Source organism: Dichotomopilus funicola (genome assembly GCF_033296635.1).
Source record: "Dichotomopilus funicola strain CBS 141.50 unplaced genomic scaffold C8A04scaffold_36, whole genome shotgun sequence".
Taxonomy (NCBI): Eukaryota; Fungi; Ascomycota; class Sordariomycetes; order Sordariales; family Chaetomiaceae; genus Dichotomopilus; species Dichotomopilus funicola.
Window position 1 is genome coordinate 237,584 of NW_026944057.1, and position 21,933 is coordinate 259,516.

Below are 21,933 nucleotides of genomic sequence, written 5' to 3' on the forward strand. Positions count from 1 at the left end.
CACTGAGGCTCAGCGCACTGGGCGTGGTACTCCGGCTCCAGCTCCAGACCAAAGGGATCGTGGGATTATTGCAAGGACATCGCACATTGGTGCAATTCTTCGCATCAAAACGTCCCGTCCTCCTTTCTTGCCTCAAAAGATCTGTCTTAGACCCCCAAAGTGAGTTGCTCGTTCCCACCGGATCCAGCAAAGGCGCGGCGCCACACACAATGACCGAGCGCTTTCAGGAATGACACCCCATCCGGACGAGCCGGGCAGTTGGAGTTTGTTCTCGCGAAGCGGCAAGACCACTCCGTATCTCACACCCCTTTCCTAATCTTCCCCCAGTGATGGCCGCCACCGGTATCTCCCTGATCGGCGACGCAGTAAATGGAAAGGATGTTGCGTGCATCTGGGACTCTGGGTTGCGAATATCCGTATCAGCGCCGGCATCGGGGGCTCTATCGGATGTTGCGAAAAGCTCGAGGTTTGGGGGGTTCACATCGTACACAGCCGGGCCCAGCCATGGTACAGTGCGCAGACCAAGTTACAAATGCGCCAGAGCAGGGGACTGCCGCAACGCCGCTCACAACGGGCGAAGACTGCAGCCCGGTTGGTTTGGGAGATGGGCTTGCCCTGGCTGGCTAGGCCCTGTCGCCTTTGCCATCGGCCCCACCCTTGCCCAAAAAAAAGCGAGCAGTGGAGCATATGGCCCCACCAACCTTTTTTGCATGCGTCTTGCAGGAAGCACTCCATCCACGCCTCCCTGGTGCCATCCCAACCGGCAGGTTCGACCTGCATCGCTGCGAGTCCTCTCCCCCATCACTCGCCATTCTCTCCTTCGACCTTGCTTCGTTGCCTCGCATTCCCGCCCCCGAGGCAAGCGCGACATGAACTGAACGCTCTTGTGTCTAGTCCTCTGACGTGCAGAGCCGAGTACAGCTTGCGTTTCCGCCGGCATTGGCGTCTCCAGCCAACCTTGGAAACGCTCCAGTGCCGTCCCCCAAGAAGGCATGTCGCAACCCACAACTTGAACCACCACTCCCCATGTAACCCGTCCATGGTGTGTCGAGGCGAGTTCCTTGCACGACCACGCCGGGTCTCGCCCCACCCCCATGCCCATTGCCCCCATCACCTCGCACACCCCCAGTCTGTCCCCCAACCATGTCACGTCCTTCAAAACTGGGCTGGTCCCGCCGTTGCCATTGAACCTCCCGCTCCCCTCTCGCCATTCAAGCACAACTGTGTTTTGTTTCCTTTGACAAGCCCCATCGAGGTCCTTCCCCTCGCCCAGGAGCAGGCTGCTGACAGGTCACAGCCAGCACCCTAGGAACTCTCCCCGAACGTTCGTTGCTGGCATCGGCCTCGAGCCCCAGCAGGAGCATCGTTCTATTTTGCTTCCATCAGCCCTTCGGCCGCCATCCCGACGACCGCCGAAACGGGCACGTTGGCCAGAATCGCGGCCACCACGAGACAAGAAGTAGAGGGGCCTTTCAGTCGATCATAGGTGGACAACCCTCAGCGTGGTCCGCAGTCTTCCCGACCATACCCTTCCCTTTGCGGCACATCATCCGTCTCGCAAAGACCCCCCTAGCGGCTTCTACTTTGCGAACGGACTCGCTGTCACGGATCTAAACAGAGCTTGGCTTGCGTTGCTGGAATATTGCCCGGCCGGCTCTTGTCCGATCTTCATTCAGCTCGAGTAGCTTGAGTCAGCATTCTTTTCTTCGAGGTCAGTGTTGGTCATAGTCCGCAAACGACCCTTCTTTTGGCCACTGCTGTTGGCTGCGCAGGGAAACAAAAGTTTCACTGCTTTTCCCGTTCGGCACCCGATGCTCGGCTCGTTCCTTTCCCTAGTCTCCCGCTCTACCCGAACAACTTGTGCGAGCCGTGAACTGACCTCTGAACCCTTCTCCAGTTGTCGTCCTTTCTCCCAGTCGCCCGTACAACCGCCCGCCACCCATGACCCGGCTCTAAGACTCGGCAGCTTTACTCCACCGTTCTGACCCCATCGTCGTGGAGCCAACTCTGCTTTGGCCGAGGTCTGTGCGAGGAGAAGAATGCCCTACACACCACCACAGCGTTCACCGGCTTCCTCGGGGCCTCCGTCCCCAGATGGGAGCCGCCGCCCATCCTTCCACCAACCACCAAACAGCAACGCGCGGCCGGCATTGCCACGCTCCGCGTCGTATCTCACGAAACACCGTCGCTCGCCATCAGCGCAGGCCCGGGGGAGCCAGTTGTCGCCCGAGGCAACATCGGAGGATCTGAAGAGCCTGGCCGCTGGGAGTAGCCTTCGACAATCACCTCCCCCCATTACCGCGGTCCGCGGAATTCCTAACGCCGCGATTATTTCCCCTCCTGATTCCGCGAGCGACGATGATGAACAGCCCGAAGTTCGCGGCCGCCAGATCGATAACATCAAGGAGTTACATGCGGCCATCAGCCAAATACCTCAGCAAAGAAACCGTGTGCCTGCAGGAGCAGCACCCGGTACCGAGGCCTCAGATGCCGGGGACTTGCTTGTTCTCCCGACCCAAGCTAACGCCATGACGGAGGCCGTGCATCACAACTTTAGCACCGGGTCACTTTCTGAGTTGAAGGTTGGAGGCACACGTCGGTACACACATACCAGATCGGCCACCGAGCCGCACATCACCATCAGCAAATCCAGTGCCAGCTCTAGCACAGGGTCGGAGGAAGACACCGATGAAGAGCGGCGACGGAAGCCCCAAATGGTTCGCAAGAAGTCTGGTGAGCTCGTCAGGCCAGCGCTCCGGCCCGCCTCTCGCAGGCGGCCCTCAAGCATGCCCGGGACCCCGACGTTCTCTAAGGTGGTCCACTTTGACTCCCATCTGGAACATGTAAGGCACTTTCTTCAGGTTGACAGGCCGCTGGCGGTGAGCGCCGGTTCATCACCGGTGGACAATTATGACAGCGACGCCGAGTACCCCTTCTCGACGGAAAGCCGATCAAGCACGCGCACCTCGTCGTTTGAGTGGGAAATCATCATGAATAACTTTCCCGTGGACACACCCGTCCGCAAGATGCAGCCTGTGCGCCTAGAGAGAGTGTGGCTCTCGGCGGATCAAAAGTCCCTGGTTGGCTCAATAGCAGTCGCCAACCTGGCTTTCCAGAAGTTCGTTGCCTGTCGGTTTACACTCGACTACTGGAAAACAACATCGGAAGTCACTGCCGAGTACGTTAACGAGATCAGAGGTGACGACACGACACAAGCGCAGGACCGGTTTAACTTCACCATCAAACTCTCGGATCTGGCGAACTTGGAGGCTAAAACGCTGTACTTTTGCCTCCGGTACACTGTCAATGGACAAGAGTACTGGGACAACAACAACGGCATCAACTTCCAAGTAGACTTCCGCAAGAAGCTGGTTCCGCAGCCCGGCAAACCGGGCTCCGCCGGTGCTGCTTCTCGTTCCTCGAACGGGCTTCCCAAGAGCAACCGCCGCTCTAGTCCGAAGGCCAAGCCGAGCCGTGGTCGGTCTGATGAGTTTGGCGAGAACCAGAAACCGGTTGACAAAGCTATCCACGATTACCTCGGCGAGACGAGTGGCACGGGATTAAGGTTGAAGGGAGTCAAGAGTTCCAGCGACATCCCGAGTGACAACCTTTCCAAGGGTTTGACTGGTCCCAGCGGTCAGTTTGCTCTGAGGTACGACTTTGGCAACTCTCTCAGCCGAGCCATTCAGGGCGCCAAGAACGAGATGTCTGGGAAGTCCGACGGCCTGTACATGAAGCAGCGCAACAAGAGCGTAGGTTCGCCAACTGCCGCGCCCGTTGTTGCGGAAAAAAAGGTGGAGCCGGCGTCTGCTCCCAAATCCGAACCCCCGAAAGCCGCCCCAATTTCCACTTCGCCGACCGATTCGCCGAGCGCTGCCATGTCTTCTGCCTCGTACGAGGAAATTGTCAACAAGTGGTGCTTTGTAGGTATTCCCGGATCACGCCTTCTGTGAGGCCCGCCCACCGCGCAGGAGCAGATGGGAGGCAAGCTTCTCTCCTGTCCCGCCGAGATCTGTGGCTAACTCGTGTTCTATAGTATGGCACCAAGCCTAAAACGGCCTCCCCGCAAACCCAGTCCAAAGTTCCCAAGTTCGAGATCGGCGATGACAGCAGCAGCAGTACCGCAAGCTACGATGGTAGCCCGGTGCAGCTGAGCAACCCTTATCATTCCTACGGCGGCGCCCCTCACCATTCGGTACATCCGCTGGGGCCGAGCCCCTACTTTGTTCATGTTCCCATCCTGAAGGCCATGGGAGCGTCCCCCGTCGACTCTCCCTCGGAGAACCCTGCTAGCCCCGTGTCCGGCCAGCCGAATACCAAGGTTTCGTCGCACGCGGTTCCAGGGATCTTCGCCCCTTTCGGTACGTCGCCTAACGACTATCTTTACGAGTGCCCTCATGATCGTTTTCCATTTTATGGACCGGAGACTTATGGGCCGGCAGCGATTAAGAGCTGAAGCTCGCGAAAGGCCGTTGCGTCGCCCCTGCGGGGTCTACGGGGAGAACGTCGCCCATCAATCCGCGACATCTTCCTCACTCTGGCTTTGCCATGAGCGAAACCGCATGGACTGCGACATTGGGAACATCCTAATACTTCATCGTCGTTTTGACTTTACCTGGACCGCGGTGACTCTCACAGTCCCAGTCGGCATGGCGTTTGGGCCCGTCAAGTTCCAAACATGATAGTATGGAACGGCGGTGTAAAAATATTTCTTTGGCGTTCTCGGCACTTCCGTTACTCATTTTTTTGCTCGTCTCTTTTTTTAGCGCTGCTTACTGTTCGGTACATGATAGTAGCCCGGGACATTGACATGGAAAACGGCGTTTCAGGCTTCTGTTGCATATTCAGGTTTTCGGGGGTCAGCACCCCTATTTCTCTCCTTTCACTTTTTTCCGCTGGTCACTTTTTTTCGCCGTGCATCATATTCAGCAAGCAGCTCACTTTGCGGTGGGCGAACTCGTGTGGAGGAACGTTGGCTCGAAGCCCACGGATGACGCGTACTACGTTGGATGAGAATGGATGAGGCGAGGGGAAGAAGCAAAAGGTGAAGGACAGGTGAAACGGGTTGGAGGATGAAAGACGGGGATAATGAAATCTTGGGCGGAGGAAGACGGGGCTGGGTGAACAGCTAACTATTCGTTATGCCATGATACGATTAGGAACAGCAATACATGAATAGTTATCTACTTGGGGGTCTTCATATCTGTGGTCGTGATATCATTTTTCGTTCTGGGCGTTCACCTCAGACCTTGACGTCTGACGTCGGCAAACATTGAACGCTAGTGACCTTCAACAGATCTCTGTACATACTCTCGCCACACTCAAGCTTTTGCCAGCCTTTCATTAGGGCACATGTTGGTCTCGTATGTGGGCTGCCATTGCCGACCGGCACAGATAAAGAAGTCATGACGGGTTCTATAAGGCAACACACAACCCTTTGATCCTTCCGATTTGTTTTCCTTTTGTTTATGCTCGCGATCCAGTATTTCATTCGGTTGCCGAGATCGTGACCGACATGGGAATGTATATCTCGCGATATATGTACCACGGCTTACCTCGAGCTCCATCCGATGTTCGTTCATACTTTGGCCTGAGGGTTTGAAACCTTGATAACGTTGGATACGGGGAGAGTGGTTGCGGGGCGTCGGAACCGCGATAGTATCTTCATCCAGATGCCACCGCTCTGGATCTGGGTGGTCATCCGAAAAGAAACAAAAGATAGGGTATTAAATCTAGCGTGCTCTGACCGGCAGAAAGAAAATGCCGGAAGGCGGGACACGGATAGCTATGAAAGTAGACAGAGACAGGTCGCAAACACCATTAGTTATCCGTGACGTTTATGACGATCTTCCCCTTTGCACGTTTGGTAGCCAGCTTCTCGAATGCCTGCAGCGTTGACTGTCAGCATTTCCAACCATACATCATGCGAACTAGCAACGACATTAACGAAAGAAAAACGTACCTCAATCGCCTTCTCCATCGGAAATTCTTCATCGATGAGGCTCTCCGTAATCACGCCCGCTTCCACCAGCGCAGCTACCTCCTTGGCTGTTTCCCCCGCTGCGCTCAGTAGGAAGAGTTCATAGCTGCGCGAGGTACCCCCGAAGAACAAGGGCAGGATCTTGTTGCGGACATAAGGCACAACGCCTTGGGACATGCCGCCAACGATGCTGATGAACTTGCCGTCTGGTTTAAGGTATTTGGCGGAGTTGGTGTACAAGGACTGGTTGCCGACGCAGTCGAAGATGACGTCGAATTGGGAGTCGGCAAATGTAGTTGCGAGATGGGGTTCAAGGGGGGAGTGTTGGCGGTAATCGACGATCTAGTTTATCTCTATTAGTAACCCGAGCAACCTTCATGAGAGGAAAGGTATCGCAGTGTCCCAGTGGTAGTCCAACTAGGCCAAGGGACGGACTTACCTCGTGAGCCCCCAACTTCTTAACCAACTCCTCGCTCGCGCCCGAGCAGATGCCCACGACAGCCTCAGCCCCCAACCCCCTACAAATCTGCAGCAGAATCGTGCCCACACCACCACTCGCACCGCTCACCAGTATCCTCTTCCCCTCCAGTCCCTTCTCCCCCTTCCCTAAGGCAAGCGCTGCCAAAACAGCACTCCCATTCTCCACCCCCATCGCCTTCCTCACCATCGTCCACGCCGTCTGGCCCGCGATACCCATCGTCCCAGCCGCGCCCGCACCCTCCCACACAGATCCATCACCACTGGCGGATTTACCGCTAGAGGTAGAGGTAGGAGGAAGCGAGGGAACCTTGCTGACCAACCCGGTATCAACAACGATATACTCCGCCAACGAGCCCTTTCCCCGCGCAACATCCTTCAACCCGACGGCGCCACAGACCCGGTCTCCGACCTGCCATCCCTCTTCCTCCTTAATAGCGCCTCCCTTGGTCTCTTCTCCTCCTCCGGGAGTAGGAGACGAAGAACCCCCACTGATGGCAACAATCTCCCCCGCGAAATCCAGTGCCGGCACCGGTGATCGGCGGAAGGGAAGCCAGGGCGGGAGTAGCTTGATGGTGACTAGGTCGGCTGGGTTGAGAGTGACGTGGGAGACTTTCAGGAGGAGGTGGGTGGGGGAAGGAGTAGCGTTGTTCGCGTTGACGGGAAGGGTAGGGAGCGGTATATCGGATAGGAGTGAGAGGGCGCTGCGGGGGTTGCCGAAGGAGGTGGATACCCAAGATCTCATGGTTTGGGGGATGTCTGGGGAGGTTGTGGTGGTTGAGGATGTCATTGTGTTGGCGGTGTTGTGTTTTGGAATTAGGTACGGAAAGGGGCGAGAAAATGCCCGGCCGAGTGTCTGACTGTGCAACGAACGGGCGGGTGAAGTTGAGGTGTAAACTACACGGCTGTGGATGTGATAAAATGAGAATGGGCTCGCGTCGTTGAAGTTGTTTCTAAGTTTCACCCCTGATTAATACTATCAAAGTTGCTTCTGAAACCCGGCGCGTCGGAAAGATTCCAGGCTTTCGCCCCCCTGGACCGACCCCGTGGACCCACAACTGCCGGGCGAACTTGAGCGAAGGGGCAGGGGTTCGGCATCAATTGTTGCTGCCGTCGGACCAAGATTGCACCACCCAGCCGAGGTGTTGTGCACATGAAGATTTCCCAGAATATCCGTATGGTGTGAAGAAACTCTCGTAAAACGAGATACTTAGATGACAGGATCACATAGTTTTACGATACAAGAAGCAATGCGCAAGGCAGTCACACTTTAGGATTCCATTCTCATCCTTCCAGTCTCCAGCGCCAAACCAAGCCCCCAAACCCCGGGTATTTACGCCCCAGAAAGTTTTCCAAAATGAACGCCGCCGGCCCGTAGGCGTATCCCAAACCCGCAAACGCCGTCCCGACCACCGTTGTTTGTAAGCATGACTCAAATTATTAGGGGAAAAAAACCACACACCCTCGAGCGGTGGTAGGTAGGCACCTGCCGGTCCACTACCGAGCCGGCGCTTTACCTTTCCCCGGCTGCGTCGCCGTCGGCGTAACTAGCTCATCCTGTGATATCGAAGCGCCGCCTTCCGCCGTCGCCACAACCGGCGTCAGCTCCCACCGCTTAAGCGGGTTGTTCATGCCGACCCACAGGTCCGTTGGTAGGAACTCGCCAACCTCCTGGCGGAAGTGTTCGCGCTGCTTCCGGTCCGCCTCTACGAGGTTCTCGACATTATCCCGAGCCTTGCGCAGCGTGTGTTGGATCCTGTCCTCGACGGCCCGCCGTCTTTCCACTTCGAGGAGCAAGCTGCTGTACGCGCTCGCATAGCCCTCGTAGAACCGCTTCAGTCCGTCCATCTCCTCGAGCCGCCCAAAGATAATGTCCTTTTCGGCCTCGCACCGTTGTACAAACTCGTGCTCGGCTGCAACGTAGCTCTGAAGGCGTGCGCCGATATCCTCGAGGATTTGGGACGCGCGCAGCGTCGCTAGCCATGCGTCTCTGATGCGGTCGGCCTGATCCTTAAGAGCACCGAACTCCTGCTCCATCTGCAGTAGTGCCGCTTGAATCTCGGCCACGACCTCGTCCACTTCGGGCGCGTCCTCCACAACAACTTGTATAATCTCGGCCAACTCTTGTGGGTCCATCGGCTCGAGCCCCTCGACGTGCGATTCCTGTTCCGTGATCACGCCGGATATGGAGACGGGATCTCCGTCGTCGGTCGCTTCGGCCGCACGTCGTCGAGCTAGCGCAGCACCACCTTCCGTCGCGCGGACCGCCTTGACGCACATGTCAAAGTGAGTTGTAAGGGAGGTAAGGTGTTGTGCCATGCCTTCGGAGTTTTCGGCAAGCGAGGCTAAAAGATGTGCGATGGGTTGGTAGGTGGCCGAGGCGGAAGGAGAGTCAGAGGACGTCGGGGGGCTTAGGGTTTTGGCGATGAGACGAAGGTCATTGTCCAGGCGGAGGAGGTCACCGTCGAAAGACGTTTGCGCGGCCTATTCCCAATTCCGTCAGTACGAAACCGCTCTGGTCAAAAGATAGTCTTTCTCGCGCACCTGCAACTCGGCAATGCTCTCCTTCAAGGTATTCCGCATTGCCTCAACACTATTCTCATCAATAAAATCGACCAAAAACTTCTGTTCCTCTCCAGCAGGGCGGAACACCGCCTCCACCCTCGTGTCTTGCATCATGCGCAACGTCTTCTCAAGCTTTTCATTGCTCGCATCCAACGTCCGTATCAATTGTTTGAATTCGTAGCGCCCGACGTCGTAGGCGCGGCCCATCCCACGCCGGAGCTTTTGGAGTAGCTGGGTCTCATCATCAATCAGGCGGCGTAGGAACTTCGTCTGTGCATCGAGAATCACGGACTCCTCGTGCATCTGGTGGGCGTGCGTGGCCAAGTCGTTGGCTCGGAGAACGAGCGCCATCGAGGAGAGAGATTGTTTCGCGGCGAGAAGGTGACCGACGAGAACTTCGACGGGGATGTCTTCTGGTTGCAAGTATCCGGGAGACGGCGGGTCGTGGTAGGAAGTTGGCCGAGAGCGAGGCTCGGCCGACGAGGCTGGCCTCGATGCGGCCATGACGAAAGGGAAACGTCGAGATACGCGGGGTCGAGTAAGACACTAGAAGATGGGCGGTGGCATAAAAGCGATGTTAAGGTGGGTAAGCGCTACATCGCGGTTGCGAGGTCATGTGTCGTTTGGGCGATGCGGTGGGCAAATGGCGGAGGGCGGTTGCCTTGCGACAAGGCTGGATCCGAAGACAGGACAGCATTGAATGGTTCATGGGGAGCCTGTGACGTGAACCGCGATCCTGGATGCCATGGCCCGAGCTTCTGGGCCCAGGCCCCTGTGAGCGATGATTCAGGTGGGTCCCCATTAAAACTTGGGGAATGGTTTCGAAACAAGGAACACCCGGCGGCTTGGAGAAAACACCATGCGACCTTGGGAGCCGGGCCTCGAAAACGGAGGTGGGAAACTATTGGACAGTCCCAGTTGCAGCTTGTGTCAAACCCTCGATCCCTTCCTACACTATAGGAAACTAACTTCATCTCTCTTTCGCGACACGACAAGGCCGCTCTTCAGTGTGGCTACCTACCCGTGCATTATGGACAGTATGATGCAATTTACGCGATGCGAGGCAGGCATTGTGGACTCCCCATTCCTTAACCAAGGTTCAGTGGTACACCGAGTAAGGTTCCCAAAGCAGGCAAGGTTCAAGATTCAAGAATCCCGACAATTCCTTCCCTCGCTTTCCTTTTGGTCATCGTTAGCCCCCCTTCCACAATACATGTTTCGGTCGCGTTCTTTAACGCGTCAGCCGCTCGTAAGGTTGCCCCTAACCCTAGACATCTTGCGATACGATAAGATAACGGACCGTGCCCCGCCATATAAATTATCATTTAAAGTTGAGCAGCTCCCCACCCACGACACAGAAACCGCTGTATTATTACCCCACGACCAAACTTCACCAGAAGAGACCTCATTTCCCCATTCTCTTATAATCTCGTATAACTCACCGCCAAAATGCACAGCCAAAATCGGCGAAAACTTCCCATACCTACCGGGGCTTCCATGACTTCCCCCCCGCCGGTCGAACCCACTGCATTGGCTACCGACGACCCCGCCATCCACGACGACAGCACAGACCTAGAAGACATTTTTGACTCGGCCGACGAATTTGAAATCGGCGACCACGATACGGAAGGCGGAGCTTCTCTTGATCCCGCTGCTCCCAACCCCCAGGGCGAGGGCTCGTCCTTGTCCAAAGCCCCGAAGCCGACAGCGAACACGTCCGCTCGCATCGACGACCAGGTCGCCGAACTCTCCAAGCACGCTTCTAAGATCCGCTTGGACAATGTCAAGCAAAGTCAGGTGCGCGAAAAGGATAAGGCGGACCGCGCCACCGCTGAGCTAGTACTCGACAACCGCACCCGCATGATCCTCCTGCAGATGATCAACCGCGGTTTCGTCAGCGAAGTCCACGGTGCCATCAGCACAGGCAAAGAAGCAAATGTGTACGGTGCGGTGCTCTACCCCGAAAATGCAGACGAACCGACCCAAAAGGCCATCAAGGTCTACAAGACGGCTATCCTAGGGTTTAAGGACCGCGAACGCTACATCACTGGTGATCACCGCTTTAAAGGGGGTGTTGGCAAGGGTAACAACCGCAAGATGATTGAGGCTTGGGCGCAGAAAGAGTTTCGCAACTTGAACCGGATCTACGACAACGGGATTCCCTGCCCGGAACCCATCACGTACAAAAAACATGTGCTAGTGATGGGATTCCTAGGCGACAAGCGGGGCTACGCGTACCCGCGCCTTCGCGATGCCCGGCTCGTGGGCGATAACGTCGAAGAACAATGGCACAGTCTCTACGTCAAGCTTCTCGGTATCATGCGTCGCCTCTACCAGGTCTGTGAACTTGTTCACGCCGATTTGAGCGAATACAACATCTTGTACCATGACAAGGAGCTGTACATCATCGATGTCTCGCAGTCTGTTGGCCACGACCACCCACGCGCGCTCGAGTTCCTTCGCATGGACATCAAGAACGTAGGGGACTATTTCCGTCGCCAAGGGGTGGATACCCTGCAGGATCGCACGGTCTTCAACTTCATCACCGCCACTGAGGACCCGACTATGGAGCCGCAAATGTCGGAAGCAATCGAGCGTCTGTACAAGTCCCGTCCGGCAGTGGCTGAGACCGACGAGGCCATCGCCGCGCTGGAAGTTGACAACGAAGTATTCCGCAACCAATACATCCCGCGGACGTTGGACCAGGTCTATGAGCTGGAACAAGACGCAGGCGAACACGTGGACAAGCAGATTTACCAACATATGCTGGCGGACCACGTCGTGGACAACCAAGCACGCAGCGACGCCAAGGCACCCGTTCCCGCTACGATCGATCACGTGGAGGACAAAGATGCCAACCTCTCAAATGAAGACGGCACAGGCTCAGAGGGTGATGATGATAGTAGCGAGGTGGATGAGAGTCTGTTCGAGAAGGGCCGGCCACGAGGCAGGAAGCATGAGGATAAAGACGACAAGCGGCAACACAAGCAGGCAGTCAAGGAGGCGAAGCGGGAGAAGAGGAAGGAAAAGATGCCAAAATCAGTCAAGAAGAAGATTGTCTCGAGCACGTCAAGGAGGAAGAAGTGAGGGTTTCATGGGAAAGGACTTGTAGTGCCAGAAGCGTCTATGAGCGCATGCCCGTCCCATCCGGGAGCAAAAACGGGAAACCGAACAAGGACAAGAACGACCGGATGATGAGAGCCAAAGTTGCCTTAGAAGGCAGGTCTGAGCAAGCCTAGACCCTACACCCACAACAAAGGGCTGTGGTTTGCTGTGAAGACCAAAGAGAGCACTGACGGTCGTTGCCAGCTGGGTTATTGCCAACGGGGGCAATGTACCACCTCCTGTCGGCAATGGGGAAGTTGGACCAATGGGCAAGTGCCTATGGAGCTGTGTGTGTGTCCCCATGCAGGAATTTCTAGCTTGCGGTAGAGACTAGCGTTTATCTTTTCTGCTTGTCGGCTATGACTAGGTAGACAAAAGCCAAGTGTTGCAGATAGCGACTCATCAATTTCTAAAAGACTGCCATCTGCAAACGTGAACGTTGCTGCTTCTGTCTCCCAGGTGCCCCAACCAAGCCATACATCAATCAAGTTGGGCACATTAAAACGGTATCGCACCACTAGGTGCGTCAGTGCGATAAGATATGTGTCTTCTTTGTTAGCACTATTTCTTGCGTAATGGTCCAAAGGGAATGGTATGTGAGTCGTGACTGATTCCTTCCTTGCATTGGTCAAACCAGGTGTAAAAGTGTGGATTAGATTTGTTGCGGATGCTGAACATGATGACACATGCTTGGCGGTTGCCTCTAAAAACATGGGTCTGAATAGTTACCTAGTTAGAGCCTTTATTTTCATGCTCCTCTATTAACCTCTTTAGCATTCAATTTATTTTTTTTCATCTTCATGTCCCATTGCCTCCCTTACACCCATTTTTGTCTCACTTCCTTTTCCTCTCTTTGTATATCATTATCTTCCTCTTCTCTTTTTTCTGATCATGTTCCAACTGATCCATTATTTGAAATTAAATCAGCACCAACGAGTTTTATCGGGAACATCGCAATTACATTATGAATTGCTCATAAACTACGTGTAGTAATATTTTGAGTTGGCGACCGCATAACCGAAATCTCTCTGGAGCCTTACCATATCACAGACGGTTTGTTGACAGCAATGACTCCAACACGCCGTGCCTTGCATGGAGCAATGTGGAGGAGTTATGCGCGCATGCATGGGCATCTGCTGCCCACTTGCTATTAGAAAACCACGACACACAGAGAGAGCCCAATGGGTGGCGAAGATTTATTTGGTTGGGGTTTCCCGTTGGCTGGATGTTTGTGGTATCATCAAAAGCTAACCGCTCCGGTCCAAGTGTGAGACATTCTCAACTCGTTCTTGGCATTTGAGAGGAGGTCTCTCCTATCAGTGATAGGCGGTGAATGCAGGTTCTGGAAGACGGCCGGCGGTGAAACGTTCCTTGCTGTCGGTCGGGTATCTAGGAAAATGCTATTAATTCCTTCCAGCCATCAAAAGATGAATACCGTTGTGAAACTTCGCAAATGTGAGAAATTCCCTTACGCTCTGCAAGTGTGAGAAAAAGAACATTATCAAACTAATTGTGTAGCTGCCACAACATGGGTAATGGCTGCGGTGCTGCGAAGCTACCCGCCGGGCTGGTTGTTGAAACGTCCTGCAGACAAACAACCCCCAACCGACCTGCTGGCCACTTTGGGGGATGGATGTTTCACTGATCGCCACGGCCAGCATGATGCGGACATGGTGGAACGGAAAACAACTGGGTCGATGCAGCCTTTTTCAGTTGCCCTTCCCATTGTGCCATTGTCCCCGGGCGGGCAGGTTCTTGATTGGTCACCGAGGTGTTGGTTGACACCATGCGAGATGTAAGTCTGCCGGAGCTGCAACCCTTGTGTGATCCCTTAAAGACATTGCGACCCGAGCTCCTGAGGGCCACCGATCCATCGGCGATTGTTGAAATGGTTTACTGGTTCAAGGAGGGCTGAGTAAGTTCCCAATCGGAGTTTAGCGAGTGAGGTTACAGGAGTGGCAAAGCAGGACGGATGTTTTCATTTCGGGAGTTGGAAGGGCGGCATACTTCAGGTATCTGTGCTGCTACACGAGGTTACAGTACCTATCTCCGTGTAAGAGCCTCTGGTGAGTTTGGGGAGAAATTAGACCTGGGAGGAGTGTGGATACTCCACTGAGGAAGTGAGGACAGAGCTGCAGCTGCCCAATTGGATCACTTCGAACAGGGCTTTGGAAGGATTCACCTTCCAAACCTTCCAAGCGGAGGGGAAATGATTCCATTTCTTCCACTGCACACGTGCGAAAAGATGTCTGTGGCACTTCCAATGGTCTCCATCCGCCTGTTCTCTTTTGGCAATAACACGGGCTGACAGTGCTCGTGCTGCAGGTGGAGGTCAGCTTCACCTTCCACAAACCCCAAGCTGTGACCGACCTGTGACCCTCCATCCTCCCACATTCCGGGGATTGGGGCCGGAAGGATGCGGGCTTTCGCATTCGGGTTAGCCTATGGTGGGTGAAGTTTTGAGAAGGACAGATGCAGAGACGTCAATGGCCCATTGACACAGAGCCCTTGTACGCGGGATGATGCACAACACGCACCCCAACCGAAAACGACGCTTCGCTCCGCGCGCCCAGCCCGCTTCTGGAATTACCAGTCTATCTCCGGGCCGGCAATGTCGGCATTCGCGCTTTGCGCTGCAGTCCGGGCGGAATGCCCCCAAATGCAACGCTGAGGTGCCCAAGCATCCCGCTCCAACGCCCCCCGCTGCGGCAGCGGGCCTCCCGCTATTTGTTTTTTCTTTTTGGAAGTTCCCAATGTTCCAGCTAAGCTCGGCCGAGAAAACCCTCCAGCCTCCCGCTCTTAGCCTGCTGCTTGGCCTCTCGACTAACCGTCTCCCGCCTGCATCTTGAACTTTGATTTGGAGCTGTGGCAAAAGCTTGTTTGCTCGCGCCCACATCTTAATTACGGAATTGCGTCGTTGTTTGCCTTTTTGAAGGCAAACAACCTTCAAGAAAGCAAAACAAGTTGAGACGAAGAGTGGAAGGGAAAGACACCTTCCCGCCGGACAAGCTACCGTTTAGGAGGGAGTAAATCCCGGATTGCATCGCGCTCAAATCAGACGTTGATGACTACAACACCTACAGCCACCATGGAGGGCACCGACGAAAAACACGACCACACCCTTTCTGACTCGAGCTCAACAGCCGCCGGTCACGACGCTACTAAGACCGACGGTGCGTTCGGGACCCCCGATGTGGGCCATAAGGAGGCCGAGGGCGCCGTCCCGGGCCACGACCTGGATGTCGAGCTCGCGCAGCAGGTGAGTCTCTCACCACCCTTCGCTACAGCTGCTACCACCGGCGGATGCCAGGAACCAGCACATGAAAAGGCCCCACGGACTAACACACCCACACAGCCCCACGACGACGCAGAACTGAGCCGTATCAGCACCCGGAACTCCACACGCTCGCGCATCTCCCGTCTGGTCTCCCGGCACCGCACAAAGGACTCCAAGGCCTCTAAGAAGGAAGGTATCCCGCATGCACCAATCCCCGAGTCCAACCTGGATGAGGGCATCGTCGGTTGGGATGGACAAGACGACCCCAGTATGCCACTCAACTTCCCATCGTCCAAGAAATGGTTGATTGTCAGTCTGTTATCGGGCATTACCGTTTTGACGCCCTTCGCGTCGTCAATCTTGGCTCCAGGCATTGGGACTGTGAACAAAGAGTTTGGCAATGAGAATGATGTGATTGGTACGATGACGGTCAGCGTGTATTTGCTGGGTTACGTGATTGGGCCGTTGTTCCTGGCGCCGTTGAGTGAACTTTATGGGCGGAGGCCAGTGTTGACTGCGGCGAATACGTTTTTCTGTCTGTGGTTGATTGGGTGCGCCCTGGCGCCGTCAATTGAGTCATTGATCGTGTTTCGATTCTTCAGTGGCATCGGAGGTTCGGGGTGTTTGGTACGTTTGATTGTTTGGATCCCCGGTTTGAGTCTTGTTGCTGACTAACTTGGGTCTAGACATTGGGAGCTGGTGTCATTGCGGATGTGTTCCGGGTTGAGCAGAGAGGCTCGGCTATTGGCATGTACACACTGGGGCCGCTCATCGGTGGGTTGCCCCGTCTCAACGGTGCCTGTTAGAGGAAAAGTTGAAGGCTGACACTCGAGGTTAGGTCCGACCATTGGCCCCGTTGTAGGCAGTTGGCTCTCACAGACAATCGGCTGGCGCTGGGACTTCTGGATCGTCTTGATCGTCTCTGTCATCGTGACTGGCCTCTTCGAGATCTTCACCACCGAGACCAACCCGCGCATTCTTATCCAGCGCAAAGTCAAGCGCCTCCAAACCGAGCTCAACCGGACCGATTTGCGCAGCTGCTACGACAGCCCCGGCGTTGAAAAGCAGAGCCCCACGCGCGTCCTGCTTAACGGTCTGGTACGCCCAACCAAGATGCTTTTCTTGTCGCCTACCGTCTTCTTCATCTCGCTGTACCTCGCCTTCGCCTACGGCACGCTATACTTGCTCTTTACCACCATTCCTATCGTGTTCATGCAGACCTACGGATGGGGCGTCGGTATTACGGGGCTGGTGTACATCTGCCTGGGCCTCGGAAACCTGTCCGGTTGGGCTGTTATCACGGCGACCTCGGACAAGGGCGTGGTGAAGGCTACGAAGGCCAACAACGGCGTGTTTGAGCCCGAGATGCGTCTGCCGCTGAGCATCTTCTTTAGCTTTATGTTGCCGCCGACGTTCTTTTGGTACGGGTGGTCAACCTACTACCACACGCACTGGATTGTCCCCGTCATCGGCCTATTCCCCTTCTCGTTTGGCATCATTGGCCTGTTCTTGCCGCTGATGACGTACCTGGTGGACTGCTACCCGATGTATGCGGCATCAGCCATGGCCGCTAACACGGTATTCCGGAGTCTGGTGGGCATGCTGTTGCCGCTGGCAGGGCCGGCCATGTACCAGAATCTGGGGCTGGGCTGGGGCAACTCCCTGTTGGGGTTTATCTGTGTGATCATGATTCCGGTGCCGTTGCTACTTGTTAGATACGGTAAGCGGCTACGGAAGATGGGTCTGCAGCTGTAGGGGCAATCATGGAACAAACTGGAGTTGATGGGAGCTTAAAAGGCAAGGAAATTAGTGTGCAGGACTCGATGCTGTACGACCATACCAAACAACAGGGAACATGCCGTTATGAGTTTCCGGAATAATGTTTAGATTAAGGAATAGAAACCTGGAATGTACATCATAATTACGAATACATGGTATCCCAAGCGCACTTGGTTCTAGCCGGGAGTTGTCATTGTCCTTGAATTGATCATTTCATCTCCCCGCTAACTTGACTTGAGTGTAAGCCGTGACCACAGCCACAGGGGAAATTGCATGCGTGATTGTTTTCTTTGCATCACGCTTCCTAGTTTCCTTTGTTTACCCTAGCCTATAGAAATCAAGAGGTGTCATCGTCTAATGATTCACGCCATTGACAAGAACCCCGATGACACATAGCCTAAGAAAGTGGACATGTGCCTGGCCCCTTCCGCATTGGATTCTCCCAGCCAGTAGGGCGTTGAGAAAGGCTAATCCATCTCATGTTGAATGAACAAAGGGGCAGGCGCTATGGAGGGTGACTAGTCACACGTGCTTTTGACTTCGGACGGCTGACCAGCAAGGTGCCTTTCAAGGCTTGCACCGGTTATATGCTTTGTTTTTAAATGCGCCATGAACCCAGTCTTGGAGAGCGTATCTGCTTCGCAACATACCACTGAGCAGTCAACTTTTGCGGACAAAGACACGCAGCTTCATGCTCACAAATCACCACATGACATCAATGCACCGAGAATCACACAAAACCAACCTCCAACAACCATGTTTACCCCCAGCCGCCTCCCTACTCCGCCTACGCTAGCCACCGACCCCTTTCCTGCTAAGGTTCACACCAACAACGCAAACACCATGACGAGGACACCCCCGATTACTCCGCCGTCGACCACCGAAACGATGAGCCCTCAACCTGATACCTCAACTATCCCAATTCTCCCACTCTCCCCTATTTGGCGCGCCCTCCCACACGATCTCGCCGAGAACATCTTCTCGGTACTAGTCAACCAGCACTTGTACACCGACCCGGCGTATACCTGGACAAAGCTCCGTCAGTTGTCAGCACACCAGAAGCGGGTGATTGAGCGGGTGTTTGGGGAGGTATGGGTGCCACAGTTAGGGGTAACGGTTTACACGGGGTCGAAGGACCGGTTTGAGTATCACTTTGGGGGGATGCTGCCGCTACGCGCGGGTGGGAGGGGGGAAAGCCAAGAAATACAGGGGGACAGGGTGTTGCTGACTGTTGACAATCTGGTTCACTGGCCGATGATGGGGGTGTTTCAGACGCTTGAGCTGGGGCGTCATGCGCGCGAGTTGTTGGTTAAGGCGTGGCGTGACACGGGGTCTTGGAAGGGAAGCAAGGTGGTGGTTCGATTGGGCGAAGGAACGATGAAAGGAGGTTGTCGCGGGGCGTACCTTATGAATGATACGGCGCTGCCGGGGTTGGAGGTGCTGGAGAATGGGGATATTGTATTTGATTGGAAGGGGGCGATGGATGAGTTGCTGAGGGAGGAAATGTACATGCGGAGGGTCGGGGACGAGATGGTAATTTTGCTATCCGAGAAACTTGCGAGAGGAATGATGTCTGCTAACCTGGTGCTAGTTCTCGATCGAGTGTGAAAAATGGCTAGACAGTCCGGAGGGCAAAAGCAGGACTATTAGAACAGCCATCGGTAGTCAAGAACACCCACCCTTGAAAGTACAACTCAACATATGGCGCGGCAAGGTCCAGACCGCCCGTCGGTTGGCGACACTCAAACACCGTGTGGCCAAGTCCCTGAACACACCCACCCCGCTTGAGCCCAAATTCTCCGCCATCTCTCAGTGGCTGCACGATCAAGACCCGGACCCCGAGTCCCTGGCCGCTTTCAAGAGGATCAAATGCTGTCTCCGCTGCTCGCGCTGGCAATCCCCAGACATCTTTGAAGTGGTCGTGGCCGAAGAATCTGTCGTGCCATTGCTCCCCGTCTTCCAGACCTGGCTCGAGCAGACGGAGTATACGAAGAACTGGCAGGCTGCGCTGGCGGACGAGGCAGACGGCACGGTAGGGCTGGGAAAGATCATTGGGTTATACCGGGACGAGATTGTCTCCTCCCTTTGCGCATATGAGAATTACGGGCCGGACTCGTGTGCTCCGACAAGGATGTCGACGTATGATCTCGGAGACTATTATGCAGAACCCCAACGCCCGGATGGCCAGGGTGGCGAGGGTCTAAGGCTGGAGTCTATTCAAGTCGGGAAGCGGCCGGGGAGATGGAGGCAATATACGTGGTAATTGGTTGTTGCTGTGTGTTGGGTATTGGTTTTGTGTATGAGCTTGAAAGTCAGGAGTCAACAGAGACCGAGACCTGGATGTCGGCCCAAGAGTAACACGCGAAGAATTCATATGACTAGTACTCGTTAGACTGAAGTTTTACCTAGCATTTGTTTAAGCTTGACGCGCCGCTTTGCGCATTTTGGATTTCCAACCGGATTGGGAAAATGTAATCCAAGATTCCAAAGGTCTAGAAGTACGGTACCCTTATTAACCCTGCGCCCCGGGCCACCCCTTTTACGGAATCCTCTCTCACCTCAACACTACAGGTTCTGTCGCGGGTAGCACACTGACTAGTTCCCCAAGTCCGGAAAACTGCAGCGAAGCTACTGTGTTTTGATCGTGGAGACCCTGTCCGGACGGCAGACGCGCAGACGCGCAGGCGGCGGACGGGGATGGTAATGGTCAGAACCATCGAAACATTGTCATGTAGCCCATATGCCAGACATGCCTGTTTCCAGTGCATACTATGGGTCGGGGTCATGCCGCCGCATAGGGCGTTGAGCGTTCCTGAAGTCTGAACAAGGCCCTGGGTCACTTTTCACATTAGGGGACCCACATCCACCTGTGCACGGGCCCTGTATCAATGAGCCACCCTGTGGCGCAATGCCATGATGAGCGCCAGCGTCTCACAAGGCGGATCCAAAACTCAATACTTACACCAAACGCTAACTCCCTTGAAGTTGCGCATTCCGCCCACTACGTCGGCAATTCATCCGCAACACATAGTTAAAACACATCGTCATCAAAAGGGCAACACTACAATTATTGACGAAACTCAATAAAGCCCGGAATTGGCACCATGGATCGAGACGCGAATTCGACCGACAACCTCCAAGGTAAGCTTAGAGCTGCTAGGTCCTGGACTCCTGATTGGGCCCGGTACTATTCTACATACACCATCATAGCTCGCTGGATACATCAAATACACCATGTTCTAACAGCATGCAGAGAGGAAGAATATTCTAATTGCCGACCTTGTGACGTCGTTTCGGGACATTATCACCCATGCCACTGCCCCGGTGGATAACACAGCTTCTACCGGCCAAACAGCTTACAACAGCTTGGCCATTAACACAAAGATGAGCGGAATTGTAGGTATACAGATTCATGCTTCTTCATTCCATCAGGGATTAATGGTACCGCGCCCCAGATAAAATCCACGGAGGATCTCCTCACCCTGACCCGCAAAATCCGGGAGCTCTGGGTCATTGGTGCTCTCAAGGCCCCAAGCACGCAGGACGCTCAGGCCGACCAGGAAATGAACCAGGACGCCGCCCAGATTTTCTCCATTCTGAACGCTCTGAGGGGGAGAGAGCGACAGTCGATGTTGCAAGAGGCCGAGGCCTCGGGCGGCGGGTTCACGTACGAGAATGGTGAAGTTGATGGGCCTGGTGCGCAAACTCAACCACCACCTCAACCAGCCAGAGGAGCCACTGGCCCTCAAGGGCAGCAGTCAGCCGCCGCCACGCCTGGCCAGCAACGTTAGAGAGGCTGCTCACCAGGGAGCATGGTCTCCGATGTGTTCGCAGAAACATCGACCCGTGGCCACAGCGAAGCCCCGTCTGATACCTCTAGTGTCACGTTGGGGCGAGAAACGCCACGGAATCTTACCCCGGCGGCCGAAGTGCCTGATACCCATCCAAGACCCGGGCTGCGCAATGTTGTAGGTTGCTATTGCCACAACTCGATGATTTAGCTTTGTCCGAAGAGAAACCGGTCCCCAAGTCACCGACGGGCAGAACCGCTCCTTCTCGATCCGGAGAGAGCAACCAACGCGGCTTTTCACCACCATCACCCTTATCACCCCCACGACTAAGAACGGCGACTTCTCGCTCCACCCCCATTATCGATAATAACAGACGACAGAATCCAATTCCACCACCGCGGCAAACCATGGTTTCCGGGGACGACGACCCCGAATCGCATGAATCAGGCCCGGAACAATACCACAACAAGATCTCATTAGACGAGCAACGGCTCATGCCACCCCCGCCACGACCGTCCCCACCACGGAGCCATGGCCACAATGTCGCTCCAGCGTCCGAAGAAACGATAGTGGTTTGCTCCCAACCACACGGTCGTTTCTGTCCGCGCGGCCTCCCCTCGCCCCGGATTCACAGCCCCTTAAGCTTCCGGTCCCAAACCCACAATCCCCTTCCCCCGCCATTACCGATCCCATCACAATTCCCGTCCTCTGGCAGCGAGAATCCTCGTCTGCCTCCTATGGCCCGGCTCCATGACCCAGTCCAACCGCGAACCGAAACCAGAGTCCCCCTTCCCAACGGACGTAACTCGCATGTACAGACGGCCAACGAACGGTCCGGGACGGCCGTTCCACATCAGCCGGGCCAACATCCGCAGCCGCGGCAATATCAGTTGCCATCTCTGCGGCCAGCCCAACCGAAGCCGCGGCCGCGGCAATAGCAGTTGCCACCGCTGCGGCCA

General features: G+C 55.2%; 5 protein-coding genes across 5 annotated transcripts; 3 read left to right on the forward strand and 2 right to left on the reverse strand.

Annotated features, from left to right (window-relative positions):
* Positions 1-2,039: 2,039 nt before the first annotated feature.
* C8A04DRAFT_29203 (carbohydrate-binding module family 21 protein) lies at positions 2,040-4,456 on the forward strand (the record flags this gene model as incomplete). Its single annotated transcript, XM_062780920.1, has 2 exons — positions 2,040-3,923; positions 4,037-4,456. The coding sequence occupies 2 exons, from the start codon at positions 2,040-2,042 to the stop codon at positions 4,454-4,456; spliced, it is 2,304 nt and encodes a 767-aa protein (XP_062636553.1).
* Positions 4,457-5,820: 1,364 nt separating this feature from the next.
* C8A04DRAFT_37720 (uncharacterized protein) lies at positions 5,821-7,202 on the reverse strand (the record flags this gene model as incomplete). The annotated part of the gene is made up of 3 exons (XM_062783990.1): positions 5,821-5,886; positions 5,963-6,322; positions 6,420-7,202. The coding sequence occupies 3 exons, from the start codon at positions 7,200-7,202 to the stop codon at positions 5,821-5,823; spliced, it is 1,209 nt and encodes a 402-aa protein (XP_062636554.1).
* Positions 7,203-7,954: 752 nt separating this feature from the next.
* Positions 7,955-9,526, reverse strand: C8A04DRAFT_29205 (autophagy-related protein 17; the record flags this gene model as incomplete). Its single annotated transcript, XM_062780921.1, has 2 exons — positions 7,955-8,941; positions 9,002-9,526. 2 exons carry the CDS (start codon positions 9,524-9,526, stop codon positions 7,955-7,957), a joined length of 1,512 nt encoding a protein of 503 aa, XP_062636555.1.
* A 993-nt stretch (positions 9,527-10,519) lies between these two features.
* C8A04DRAFT_29206 (RIO1 family-domain-containing protein) lies at positions 10,520-12,109 on the forward strand (the record flags this gene model as incomplete). Its single annotated transcript, XM_062780922.1, has 1 exon — positions 10,520-12,109. The coding sequence occupies one exon, from the start codon at positions 10,520-10,522 to the stop codon at positions 12,107-12,109; it is 1,590 nt and encodes a 529-aa protein (XP_062636556.1).
* A 3,082-nt stretch (positions 12,110-15,191) lies between these two features.
* C8A04DRAFT_12644 (major facilitator superfamily domain-containing protein) lies at positions 15,192-20,974 on the forward strand (the record flags this gene model as incomplete). The annotated part of the gene is made up of 8 exons (XM_062777404.1): positions 15,192-16,031; positions 16,091-16,178; positions 16,243-17,068; positions 17,954-18,716; positions 18,775-18,870; positions 18,973-19,404; positions 20,430-20,579; positions 20,639-20,974. The coding sequence occupies 8 exons, from the start codon at positions 15,192-15,194 to the stop codon at positions 20,972-20,974; spliced, it is 3,531 nt and encodes a 1,176-aa protein (XP_062636557.1).
* Positions 20,975-21,933: the final 959 nt, after the last annotated feature.